Raw genomic sequence first — 13,249 nt, 5'->3', positions numbered from 1 at the left:
GAAACTGATTATGTTCACACATGGAAAATAAAACCAGAGACTTCTCCAAGTCACATCATACAGGCTTTTGTTCTCAAAGAGATAGTAAACTACCCATGTTTTCATTTGATCCTTCATTTTTTCAAGCTTGAATATTAAAACACAGGTTATCAAGGAAGGAGAAGTGAAAGGTGTTTATTACAGTATAAAGAGGAGGACAGTGTATACAGTGAGGCAGTCTGGAACTCTTCTATTCATGCACTATGTTGGTAACAAAGGCTTGAATGTTAACATTGAAGATATTTACAGAATTAAACTTTTTTTTTTACATACATCCATTTATCATGTGGTACAAGTTATTCCTTAGAAATCATGTCCTATAAACTAAATACATTCTTATAGTTTACAATAAGCTTGTAGCAAATTATGTATCACCAAATAAGATGTTAGTTTTTCAATGCATAATACTTTAAAAATGTCACAATTCTGTGGCTTCTGAATGTTTAATTACTTGATTCGAACAAGGGAATGGAACCAAAAAGATCATCAAGAGGCCTGTTTTAGGATTTTTTATATTCAATTCGTTCTACTTTCACATCATCTCCAATTAGCTGATACACGTAAGTAACAACTGTAGATGCCTGGATATCCATCAATACAAATGAAGGAATGATGTTTCTGGAAAGGGGAAAATAATATGTTAATGTGCTTTATATTTAAAAGGCACTATTACTATAAATTTACATTTTCAAGCTAACAATTTAGAAATAGCATTCAGTGATAAATCTGGTTTTGAATCCATACGTTAAAAAGGTAACCAGCCCTAACATGTACATAGTTAAAGGATATGGCAAACAATTCTCAAAAGAAGAATTGTAAACTATTAACAATCATATGAAAGAATACTCCATGTCACTAATAAGAGAAATGAAAACCAAAACAATGCCGAAGTTTTGCCTCATACCTGAAAAATTTGCAAAGATGTTGGAGAAGTTATGGGAAAACAGGCACACTAATACAACTGTTGATGGAGCTGTGTCTGAGTATAGCAGTTTGGAACTATGCAAATAAAGTGACTCAAATATCCACACCTTTTGATCCAGTGATTTCACTACTGGGTTTGGCCACTGATAAGAAGAAAGTCTAAACCAAAATATTTATAACTGCACTTTTTATGATAGGAAAGAACTGGAGGCAAAGTAAATATCCATTGAGTGGGGAATAGCTAACAAATTGTGGTATGTGAATGTAATGGACTATTAGTATGCTGTAATAAACAATGGATGTGATGAATATAAAAAGTATTGTAAAGTAAGTCTCTGATTCACAGTGAAATAAACAGTCAAGTAAAAAATATACAAAATGACTACAACAAGGTAAATGGAAAGATCCACAAAAAGAAAATAAAAAATGAATGTTTAAAATTGCAAAGAACAAAGCATGGCCCCAAAGAAGAATATGAGAAGACATTCCCACCCTATTCCTTCATAGAGGTGGGAGGTTCATGGACTGTGGAACACTGCATAACTTTTTAGATTTTTTTTTTAATGTATTGGTTACTTTTGCTGATTTTTCCCCCTCTTTCTTTTTTTCTTTATATTATTTGATATAAGAAATAGATTGGGGGGGGAGGGGAAAGGTATGGGAGTGATCCTGGGAGAAATATCAATAAAAATTTATTTTAAAAAATGCAATTTGTAAAAAGGAAAAGGAAGTTTCTAAGCAAAGAAAGATCACTGTTGTGCAGCTGGTTACATTTTCTTTCTTCTTTTGGGAGTTTCAGGTTAATGTTAACAAAGCACTGAGAATCAAAAATAACATTATTACTACTCACGTTTCCAGAGCATTATATGCTCCGGTGGCAGATCCTGGATTAATGTAGAATTTATTTTCATGTTCAAAGGCCTCAAATTTGTGTGTGTGTCCTGAAATGAGAATGTCCACATCAAACTGCCTTTGTAGCAATGCTAAGCTAGCCATATCGCCCCATGGAATTACTTGATGTCCATGGATCAAACCAATTTTGAACTGCCCAACAGTCACCACCTTCTGCTCTGGATAATTCAGATTCTAAGAGGAAACAAAGATAAAATGCACATATATTTTAGAAGTACTGACATTTAAGAAAAAGTCAGCCTTTTTTCAATAAATTAACAATATTACATCTCATGCTTATATTTATTTTATATACACTGCCTTTCATATAGTAGATACTAAATAAATTTTGTTTATTGTTTAAACAGTTAAATGTTTTAAATATTTAAAAGATATTAAAATTTAAAAATGTGTCCTAATAGAAATTAATCTATAATGCTGGATATCTCCAAGAAAAAGCACAGAAAGTGTTGACAAATCATTTAGAAAAGTGAACTTGGATGTTATATTGTCTTTTTCTCTATTAAACCCACTCTAAGGTAAATTTGACCTCAAAGGCATCAGAAATTTGGTGGGATAAGACCCAATCTATGACTCTGAATAGGCACCCTTTGTTCAAAAGAAACAAGGTAGGTAAAAAGGGGAAGGTGTGGATGGCGTAGCATTGTATATTAAGAATTTATACTTAAGTGAAAAAATTGAGGTAGATCAATGAGGTGAGTTCAGGAAACATCTAAAAGCATAACTTACTTTAATGATAACTTAGTTCTTCAAAAGGTAAAGGAACCAGCAAGAAAGAATCCTAGAATTGATTCTCACTAACAGGGAAGAATTGCTTATTAGGGTGGAAATAACTGAAAACTTGGAGGGAGAAAGCAATCTTTCCTAGAGTTTGTGATACAGGAGAGGAAAGCTGGGCATATCTGGTTTTGATATGCACTAACTTTTTTTTTCTTAAAGCAATCGGGGTTAAGTAACTTGCTCAAGGTTACATGGCCAGTTATTTCTGGGTGTGGTGCTGAGTATCTAAGCCCGGATTTGATCCAGATCATCCCGACACTGGAGCCGGTGCTCTTACTCGCTGAGCCACCTGGCCGCCCCTTGCACTAACTTTTATAAGAGTAGATTTCAAAAGGGTTTAGAGAATATTATAAATGGGCTTTTCTGCAAGGGAGGTCAACCCAGAAGGGTTAAGAAATTGTCCAGAATGAAATTCTGAAGGCACAAAGGGAAAAATTCTGATGAGGAATAAAAATGAGAGTTTTCTTAAGAGACTGATATGAATGCACAGACAACTCTAACCAACTCACTAACAAGATTTTTAAAAAATGTACTGAATATGGAAGCAAGGGAAGCTAACAAGATGATAAAAATAAAAAGTATAGGCTGGTCCTCTGACAACAATGTTAGGGATGCTAAAGCTCAGAATGAAGTAAGGTTGGCAAGAAAAGCCCAGGACAAAAACAGGGTTTAAAAAAGCCATATGAGGAAGGAGGGAGAGGGGGAAAGAATCCAAAAAAAAAGGATAGGACCACTGCTGGAGGTGGATGGGATGATTTTAAGAATAGTGAATGGATGAATTCCCATTTTGCCTCTGTTTATTCTTCCAGGGAGGATTTTTGGATTGCGGAAAAAAAGTCCCACAACAAACACAGCTAAAAGAATTGATAGCCAATGAGGAAATAATAAAGAGCACTCAGCTACCCTTGATGCATTCCAGTCATGTGGCCCACATGAATTATATATTGGTCGATTTGGTGGGAGCAATATCCTAATACCCTTTCCCCTTCCCTTGTGTAAATTAGCTGAGTTTTTCCTTAAAAGGTTCTGAAATTACATCAAGATTTAATTGGCTCAGGGGACATTCATGTAGTTTCCTGATGTCTGGGTATAAAACAGCCAAGGAAAGAGGGACAGGAGCTACTTCCTCTAGTTTGTGACCAGAGACCAGCAGCTCGGATGACATGTACCCAACAAAATCAAAGATAAAGCCTAGATAAAGATCCCTTCTCTGCTCTCAGTGTCTTACCTCTGCTATGGCCAAGTAACCCTTCTTTTGTTAATTGTTAGATTGATTACAAGTGTCTCATTTTGTTCCAATTTCAGACCTAAACTATCCAGGGAACAGCCTGAATCAGGCCCAGCCCATAACATACTAAAAAGATTGGCAGATGTGATTGCAAAATGATTGTTATTAATATTTGAAAGAGAATACAGGGAGAATGAAAATGTTACAAAGGTACAAAGGATAAAAGTATCAGGTTTTTTTTTTAAAGGGAAGAGAATGGATCAAGTAAACTACAGTATAGGTGAACATCCTTCACTTTGATTTCTGGGAAAATGTTAGAATGTATTATCAAAGTTACTAGTGAATATTGAGAAAAAAACACGATTACAAAGAGTCATATAGAAAAGATCAAGAAATGTAGATGAGGTGTGGCTAGGTGGCACAGTGAATAAAGCACCGGCCCTGGAGTCAGGAGGACCTGAGTTCAAATCCGGGCCTCAGACACTTAACACAAAAAACTAGCCGGGTGACCTTGGGCAAGTCACTTAACCTCAACTGCCCTGCCCTCCCCTCCCCCCTCCAAAAAAACCCAAACAAAAAAAGAAATGCAGAAGAGATGACAGTATACTGAATAACTAGATTCAGATTCAGAGAGTAGTAGCGAAAGGTTCAATACCTGACTAGGCAGGTCTTGAGTGGAGTGAATCAGAGCTGTGCTCAGCCCAATTTGGTTTAACATTTTTCTTTATCAATAACTGAGACAAAGACAGAGCAGGCATGCCTATCCAGTCTGCATGTGGCATGGAGCTGGGAACGTTGGCTATCGAGGTTTCGTTTTCACCTCTACAGCCCGTCACCTTCCCTCCAACAGGAAAGAGGCACAAGTCACTCCTGCTCACTGATGCTGCCATTAGTCACTTCCAGCACTTTCTCCTGATACAAGTAAATTGTGTTACACCTGCCACTCATTTAGTTGTATATGGGGAAAATGTATGTCTGGGCTATCAGTAATTCCAGGAATCTGAAACACAAACGATTCCCATCAGAATCACGAGAGGTAAGTGTCAGAAGAGCTTGTCTAGATTTTCTAGCACAAGCCTCTCATGTGCCAAAGGGCACAACTGCTCTGTTAAAGGGTTGGGGCACTCTTGGCATTACTAGAGCATGGCTCACTCTCTGGCAGAACCATTTGCTTTAGATACAATTGAAATGATGGCAAATTTGGAAAAATAAAAGCAAAACCATTTTTAGTCAACATTAATTAAAAATAGTTTGATTAAAACTATGTCCAAAAAACCAGATAAAAAGAAATAGTAAAAATACATCACCTCATCGAAGTCTCCTCTAACAATGTGAACATCTCCAGCTAGAGTCTTTAGATAGTCATAACTTTCTTTGGTGCAAAGGTTTCCAGTGCAGAGAATGTGCTGAATTTTTCCAGGTACCAGTAGTTTTTTGAATTTAGCTGGCAGACTATTGCATCGGTGGGGGATGTGCAGATCTCCTAATACTAACACCAACTTATTAGGTGTCAGGGTGTGAAATAATAACATATTAAATAAAATGTTATAACAGACAAAACAAGATTCAGCACATAGTAACTGGCATAGACCTATATGCTCCTTTAATTCCTTTCACAAATAAAACACAATAAAAAAGATTCAAAAATTCAACAGAAAGCAGAAAATCATTCTTAATACAAAATTATCATTAAAAGGAATTCATTGCCTCTCCTCAGCTGCAAATTAAGCTGCTTTTGTTTCTATCACCAATAGCTGTGCCTACACAGTGTACCCATTCCTCAGACAGTGAATAAAATGAGCAATTTTATTCTGCTGCTCCATTTGAAAAGCTTTATATTAAGCTGAAGATGAAAAATACAGAATAAAAATCCATTCTTCTAGCTGTGGAATTTGGCATTTTTTGAAAGCCTGAATTTACAAGGAAGCTGGTCAGACATGATGTCCATATTTTGCACATTTTAAAAAGAACTTAAAAATGGTACAGAAGATTAATTAAATACCAGCAGATCTCCTAAGTGACTAAGCTTATTGAAAAAGTGACAAAAATAAGATCATTCATTATCTTACCCTAATAACAATGCTTTGAAAAGGTATAAAAATACCTGTTAATACCAGGGCTATGAAAAAACACACAAATGGTAAACTGATACTTTTATATCATATTCCTCTATATTTTTCATTTTCCTTCTCATCCGTTTTATCTGCTTATTTACCTCAGTTATAATCCCCAAATGCAACATAACATTTTCTACAATTTTTTAAAGTACATTAGTTTTTAAAAGTTAACTTTCTTTTGCTGAGCTACTAATTTACAAAAGAAATTGATTATAACTACAATATAGCTTCAATTAGGATAACAAAATAAGTTTTGCTATTACAATTTTAAAAAGCAACAAAATAATCATCATAATAGTAATACTTATGCAATTTTATTCTGGCTTTCCAAAGGTTTCACACACAAAGAATTATTTTCTTTTGCCCCTTCATGAAATACTGCCAAGAAGATCTTTGAGAAAGGTTAAACTTAGATGTTTCCACAGGGCCAGGAAATCATTTATTCAAGGGAGTACAAGGAAACCAATCATCCGACCTTCTCACAGCCTAACTAAAAAAATATGCACATATGTAGAGGTGTGTGCATATATATATGCATGTATGTGTATATATGTGATGTGTGCACCCCCCCTTTCCCATTACTATTTCTAAAAAGGACAAATTTTTAATTCATATATAAAATTGTTAAAGGGAACATTAAACTTTTCAACATAGCATAAAGTACTGGTAGGAGATGTGAGATGTGTGCAAACACTTCTGTCATCACAAACTTTGTAAATTAGTTAATCATGCAAATTAAAATGGTCACTGAAAGCAGCTGGATTTCATTATGCAACAAAAATCAAAATGATTGCAAAGCAAAATGAACTGTTACCAGAACATGGGAGTGACAGCAGAGTGACAGGGGCTGACAAAATTTCCATGCCATTATTTTTTGTTAAGTAAGCTTCTTTTTGAAAAAGAGAAGTAACATCATTTTGGTTGGTGTAATAACTCAACGGCCTGAATCAGTTGAATTGTGTCAATACAGATCTTGGTGCACAAATGGCTAACAACTACCTGAATACTTTTGCCCTCCCTGAAGAGCATACAGAGGTCTCTGGGGACCAAACAATCTTCACTCTTACTGGGTACTTGGTTCCTTCAGGCCAGGGTTGAAATACATAAGGAATTAATGTGGGACACTGGCACTTGAGAAATGACAAAAAGTAGATGGCCATATAAAAGAGATACCCAGACTCCTCAAAAAAAAATTACAAAAGGTTATGCTTCCATAACACTCCAAAAATAAGTATTTAGGTTAATAACCCCAATAGGCTAGCATATGCTATAAAATGCAGTAGATTATCCTCCAGGTATGCATACTTGGACCAGAGTAAGGGGCTAACAGTATGGAAACATGTGTCATCATTATGCAAAAAGATGAGCCTGAAGTAGTGGGGAAGTTCACTAGACTCTTGTTATAACAGTATCCCCTAAATCTATGATATGGGACACAGAAGGTGAAACAATGTTATAACATGTATTTCTGCTACTCTGATTACAAAGTGTCTGAATGAGTCTCACCTTACCCCCAATTGCATACTTTAGTAAGTCATGTTATAGCAAGAGTCTAGTGTATTTTAAAACAGAAGTTAGAGCTAATGCCAGCCTACAACCCCAATTAGTTAAAGTGTCAGAATTTAGTCATTTATACTCCCTGATACAGATACAGTAAAGGTAAGAAACCCAAGAACAAAATGCCAACAATAAAAGTTCAGAAATCTGTACCTCATTAAGATGCTCTAATAGCTCTGAGTCAGTCACCCACCACCAATGTTAGTAGGAGCTACAAGAAGAAACTTACTCTGTGCCCAGCCTTATTGGAATGAAGAAGTTGATTGCAGACAGGGGGATGAAAAAAAGGGTGAAACATGACCAATGTTAAAAGAAAGCAAAAGAAAATAAAATTTAAACACCTTTAGCCAAATAAATATGCAAATTGTTAATGAATTCTGAGTGTTATGAAGGAAAATGTTAAAAAAAAAATTAGCTTTGCTCACACCGTGCTCAAAATGATACCAAAAGAAACCATTTTAATTTTATTAAACTACTCTGGGGATTATTTCTCCTTCTTAAGACTATACTACAAATTCTTCCCAACATTCTTCTTCCCCAGAGACCCTGTAGATCTGTGGTCCATATTTATTGCCGTTGGCTTTCAGTTCAATCTGAAATGGCAAATTTGAAGACATTCCCATTAATTTCACATAACTGGAGCTTGTGTTTTGTAGATTCATAAGGTGCTAAGTAATGAATTATACCTCTAAAAGGTATTAATTTAATAATACTGTAACCTGGAACTAATAGTACATGATTCTAATAGTTGTCAATTTATACTATTGGCAGATCTCTATCATTTATTATGCACACCATGATGAAAGGCAGCGTTACATAGTGGAATGGGCACTAGTCTTAAAGTTAGGAGGCTCTGGGTTCAAATCTGGCATTCTGGCTATGTGACTGTGGACAAGTCACACACATTCAGTGCTCTAGGCCAGCAGTTCTCAAATTTTTTGGTCTCAGGAATCCTTAAAAATTATTAAGGACCCCAAAGAGCTTTTGTTTATGTGGCTAATACCTATGGATATTTATTACATTAGAAATTTTGAAATTAAAACTGATACATTTAAAAATGTTTAGTAATTCGGGGGGGCTAGGTGGTGAAGTGAATAGAACACTGGCCCTAGAGTCAGGAGGACCTGTGTTCTAACCTGGCCTCGGACACTTAACACTTACTAGCTCTGTGACCTTGGGCAAGTCACTTAACCCCAATTGCATTTCATTCCCCCCTCCAAAAAGAAAAAAAAATTTAAAAAATGTTTAGTAATTCATCAATACGAATAATAAAACCTATTACATGTTAACACATTTTTTTAATGGAAAAAACTTTAATGAGAAGAATGGCATCGTTTTACATATTTCTGTAAATACTTTTAATGTCTGACTTAATAGAAGACAGTTAGATTATCCTATCTGCTCTACATTCAATCTGTTACAATTTGTTGTTTTGACCTTGGGGGTGCATGAAGCACACTTTGAGAATTGTTATTCTAGGCAATTCTTTTTTATTATATGTTGTAAAAAAGGTGCTGACCTGGATTGATAAAGGGAGTTTCCTTACCTAGAAGTTCCCTAAACCAGTAAAATCAAGTCTAATCTCTATTCCTCTAAAACCAGGAAAAAGTTACAGAACTGCCTTTGGCATCTAATCCAATCCAATAAACATTCATTGAGTATTTACAACTTTCAAGTTATTCTTTTGGTATTTGGAGTTACAAAGGCAAAAATAAAACAATCTTCTCCTGTCTAGATGGAGTGGGGGTGGGGGAGATGGAGGAGGAAGGTCTAGCTAAGCTGAACCTTCCCCACATATAAACTTGTTGCTCACAGAATCCTGATATTCTATACCAGGTGTGTATGCCGTTACTAATTTTCCCTATCCTTTGTGGCAAATGAAGAGCCTTAAAACATAAAGGTGTTGGTTAAGGTTACAGTTAACCTAATTCTCCCAGGAGCTTCAGATAAAATGTAGTGCTCCAGTTTAGTTATCTAAAAATGTTATATGCTCACTTTCTATTAATGTGACAAATCTACTCTAGTTGCAGATGTAGTAATCCTTACCTATTAGTTTCTTAGATTTTAAGACTTTGAAAAATGAACTTGATTAATTCTTATTTTCTCTCCCCCAGGAAGAGAACTTGTTCATTGTTGCTGTGCAATGTTATTCTTCCTTTTGCATCAAAGGAGACAAACATTAGAAATGATGCAAATTGCTACCAACTAGTCCAGCACCCTTATTTTACAAAGAGGGAACTGAGACCCAAAAAGGACCTATATGATTATAAGGCTTCTAGTAATTTAGATGCTATGCAATTTGGGTCTAACAACCAAAACTAGGATTAAGACCCACTATGTCTGAGTTTAAAAGTCTGCCAGTCAATTCTACCCTCAATCTACTTAAAAATTAAAGCAAACAAGGTAGATTGCATACATCTCAGCAAATTTAAAAATGCAAGTTAGATACATGCGTGGGGGGGGGGATACAATTTAACCTCATATTGATACAAAGAAAAAAGATATCCAGGTTGCTCTAGCAGACCCTAAAAAATCAAGGACTTATTGTAACTTCTCAATCAAATGAGTTAATGCATGTGAAATTCTTTGAAAATCTTAAAGTGGTATGTAATTGTCAATTATTATAATCATCAATTGAACACAAGTCTTCTTAACTTTTTTTGTGTCATGTACCCACCTTTTGGCAAACTAGTAAAGTCTATGGATATTTCTCAGAATGTTTTTAAATAATTGAGGAAAATGCTAAATTTGAGTTAGAAGCAAGTGAAAATAAGGTGTGATTTTCTTCCCATCCAACTCCATGAACCCTTTGAAATCAATCCAGACTCCTTGGTAGTCCATGGATGAAACAATGATTTGTGAAGACCAGAGTTTAATAGTGCTTAATAATACTTGGGCAATAGAAGAAGCATGAACTGAATGGAAAGATGTATCTATCCCCAAGAATTCCAGTATTTAAAAATCAAATGAATCTTACACATTGTCTACTTTAGGATCCTTTTAAAAAATTGTTAGCTGCATTTCAGTGAAATCTGTTTCCTTTGTAATACTATATGTTTTAACTTATACATTAAGAACATCATTCTCAGAAGGGGTTCATGGGTTTCCCCATACAGTCAAAGGAATCCAGGACAAAGAAAAGCTTGAGAACTCCTGATTTGTCCCAAATCCCTTATATCACTGGTGAGCAAACTGAGGGCCTGAGAAAGGAACTTGTCCAAAGTTACCCAGGCAGAAAGTAGCAGAGTCACCATATCCCAGATCTTCCCAAATACAGTGCTTCTTCTACTCTAGGAAAGTACCTTTTTCAAAGAATTTAAGGCCCAAGTGGAAAACTGAAAAAGGCAGGATTTCTACTGAATACTCAGTTATCCAAGAATCCGAACCAAACTGGAACAAAACTGACTTCTGGGGGAAGGAGTATGAAAGGTTTGCAGCCTCTTCCCCAAAAGGCCTTTAAGGCTTCCAGAGTGAATGTAAGATCCGGAAGGGACCAGCAGGGGAAAGAATGCCGGCTTTGGAATCAGAGAGGTTCGGTATTCGAATCTCGGCTCTGCTACTTCTAATTTGTTTTCCTCGGCAAAATGAGGGATTGGGCTAAATTATCTCCTAAGTCCCCTGCGGCCCCGGAGCGGGGAAGGGGCTCGCCCGCGGCCCCGGAGGTGGAGGCCAGGCCGCCAAGATTTTGAGGGTGTCACGGCCGGCCCATCCCTTGCCCAGCCCATTCATTTTACAGATGAGGCCTCAGGGGGGAGGGGTGCCTCGGGGGTGGGTGAGTGGTCATGTGACGCCCCGGCCAGTGACCCTAGGACTAGGGGTGGGGGCGGGGGCGCAGGTCTGGTGACTCGGAAGGAACAGCTGACCGGAGGAGGGGCGGTCGAGGCACCTCGGTCCGGGGCCGAGCGGGAGACACCCCTCCGATCGGCTCCCTGCGGCCACGCCGCTCGGGCGCCCGGGCCTGACACGGCCGGAACCGGGTCCGGGTCCTCCCTACGTTTCCACTCCCACCAGCTGAGGCCTTCGCTTTTTTCCCCTCCCGCTTCCTTCCTCTCCCGGTTTTCCCTCTCGCTTGGGGCCGCTCATGGGCCCCGCTCTCACCATCCTGTCACCGGCCCCGCTCCGCCACAGCAACCGTCTCCGCCGCCTCCTTCCTCAGCCTCCCCAGAACCCGCCCACCGACGGGTCAGCCAATAAAAACGAGCTCCAGCTCCGAGGCGGCGACGGCAGGCCGGAGAGGTCTGGATTCCCCGGTTAGCGAAGGAGCGACGTGCAGGGAAGCAGATGGCCGGAAGTTCGGGGGTGGGGCCGGCTCGGAAAGAGCGGGAAGCCCTGGGCGCTTCTGAGCACGCGCAGGGCGTCGTCGCTTGCTCTGAGGAACTCTTCCTGGGAAGGGAACCTCCCTGGTCTCGGCTCCGAGATCCCCGACCCGACCTTGGAGACGATGAAGTGCGAGATGGGAGGTTACCACGTGAAAGGTGCAGCCGCCATCCCGCCTGCCTCCCGAGCTCGGGGGACCCAGCCCCACTGGGTGCTGCCTCAGTTTCTCCCTCTGTAAAAGATGAGGGCCGCACCCTTCGGCTCTCCTATTAAATGACCCTTTGACCTGACCTAGATTGGGATTCTGGCCCTGCCACTGCCCTGCTATGGGCCCCAGAGAAAGTGGTGTAACCCCTCTGGGCCTCAGTTTACCTTATCTGTAGAATAAGTAGCTTGGACAACCCATGACCCATCAGCTTCTTTCCAGCCCTAAAAAGCAATGGATTGGGAGTCTGAGGGTCCAGATTCGAATCCTACACCCGCTACCCTAACCCTATCTGTTTGACTTTGGACAAGTCACTTCCTGTCTATGAGCCTCAGTTTCCCTTTCTGTAAAATGAGGGGAAGCATAGATTCTGTTTCTTTCTGTCCCCTTGCACCTTTAAGTTATGATCCTGTAGTTGAATCCTTCCTTCACCATCACTGCTGTGTATGTGACCTTGAGAAATAATAATCAGCATTTCAATCAATCAGCATTTATATAAGCACCTACTATGTGCCAGGCACTATAATAATCATCATTTCAATCAACACCTACTATGTGCCGAGCACTGTGCTAATCGATGGGGATACAAAAAGAGACAAAAGACAGTCCCTGCCCTCAGAGAGCTTACAGTCTCATGGGGGAGACAACAAGCAAACAAATACATACAAAGCAAGCTATGTACAGGATAAATAGGAAATAATTAAAAGAGAGAAAGTTCAGGTAAGTGGCAGTGCAAAGAGTACCAGGTCTGGAGTGAGGAAGACTCATCTTCACAAGTTTGAATCTGGCCACAGACCCTCACTAGCCGTGTGACCCTGGGCAAGTCACTTAACCCTGTTTGCCTCAGTTTCCTCATCTGTAAAATAAGCTGGAGAAGGAAATGGTAAACCACTCGAGTATCCGCCAAGAAAACTCCAAATGGAGTCATGAAGGATCAGATATGACTGAAAAACAACTGAACTGAAAAGAGGGAAGGCTCTCGGATTAAGAGGGTTTGGGGAAGGCTTCCTGTAAGAGGTGGGATTTTATTTTATTTTATTTGCTTTTTGGAGGGCAGTTGGGGTTAAGTGACTTGCCCAAGGTCACACGGCTAGTTTTTGTGTTAAGTGTCTGAGGCTGGATTTGAACTCAGGTCCTCCTGACTCCAGGGCCGGTGCTCTATTCCCTGCA

At 38.8% G+C, this 13,249-nt stretch overlaps 2 protein-coding genes across 2 annotated transcripts in view; one reads left to right on the top strand and one right to left on the bottom strand.

Annotated features, from left to right (window-relative positions):
- Window positions 1-158: 158 nt before the first annotated feature.
- Window positions 159-11,794, bottom strand: VPS29 (VPS29 retromer complex component). The gene is made up of 4 exons (XM_069081416.1): window positions 11,656-11,794; window positions 5,191-5,382; window positions 1,814-2,049; window positions 159-657 (listed from the first exon to the last, which is right to left on the bottom strand). Exons 1-4 carry the CDS (start codon window positions 11,656-11,658, stop codon window positions 540-542), a joined length of 549 nt encoding a protein of 182 aa, XP_068937517.1. The 5' UTR covers window positions 11,659-11,794; the 3' UTR covers window positions 159-539.
- A 44-nt stretch (window positions 11,795-11,838) lies between these two features.
- The window catches only part of RAD9B (RAD9 checkpoint clamp component B), a 45,967-nt gene continuing 44,556 nt past the window's right edge, over window positions 11,839-13,249 (top strand). Inside the window, 2 exon segments of the mRNA XM_069081411.1 lie at window positions 11,839-11,955; window positions 11,957-12,032. Coding sequence (XP_068937512.1) covers window positions 11,839-11,955; window positions 11,957-12,032 — 193 coding nt within the window.

The sequence above is a fragment of the Petaurus breviceps genome, unplaced genomic scaffold (genome assembly GCF_028583685.1).
Source record: "Petaurus breviceps papuanus isolate PSGF00001 unplaced genomic scaffold, PetGlider_PUasm1.0 99, whole genome shotgun sequence".
In the NCBI taxonomy this organism is placed as follows: Eukaryota; Metazoa; Chordata; class Mammalia; order Diprotodontia; family Petauridae; genus Petaurus; species Petaurus breviceps.
Note: the sequence above shows the minus strand (reverse complement) of the source record. Positions and strands in the feature narration are given on the sequence as shown.

Coding starts and splice junctions, on each gene's coding strand:
- VPS29 (XM_069081416.1), bottom strand. Junction 2,050..5,190: donor TTAGAGGAGACTTCGATGAG/GTGATGTATTTT, acceptor GTTTCCTCTTAG/AATCTGAATTATCCAGAGCA. Junction 658..1,813: donor GCATATAATGCTCTGGAAAC/GTGAGTAGTAAT, acceptor TCCCCTTTCCAG/AAACATCATTCCTTCATTTG.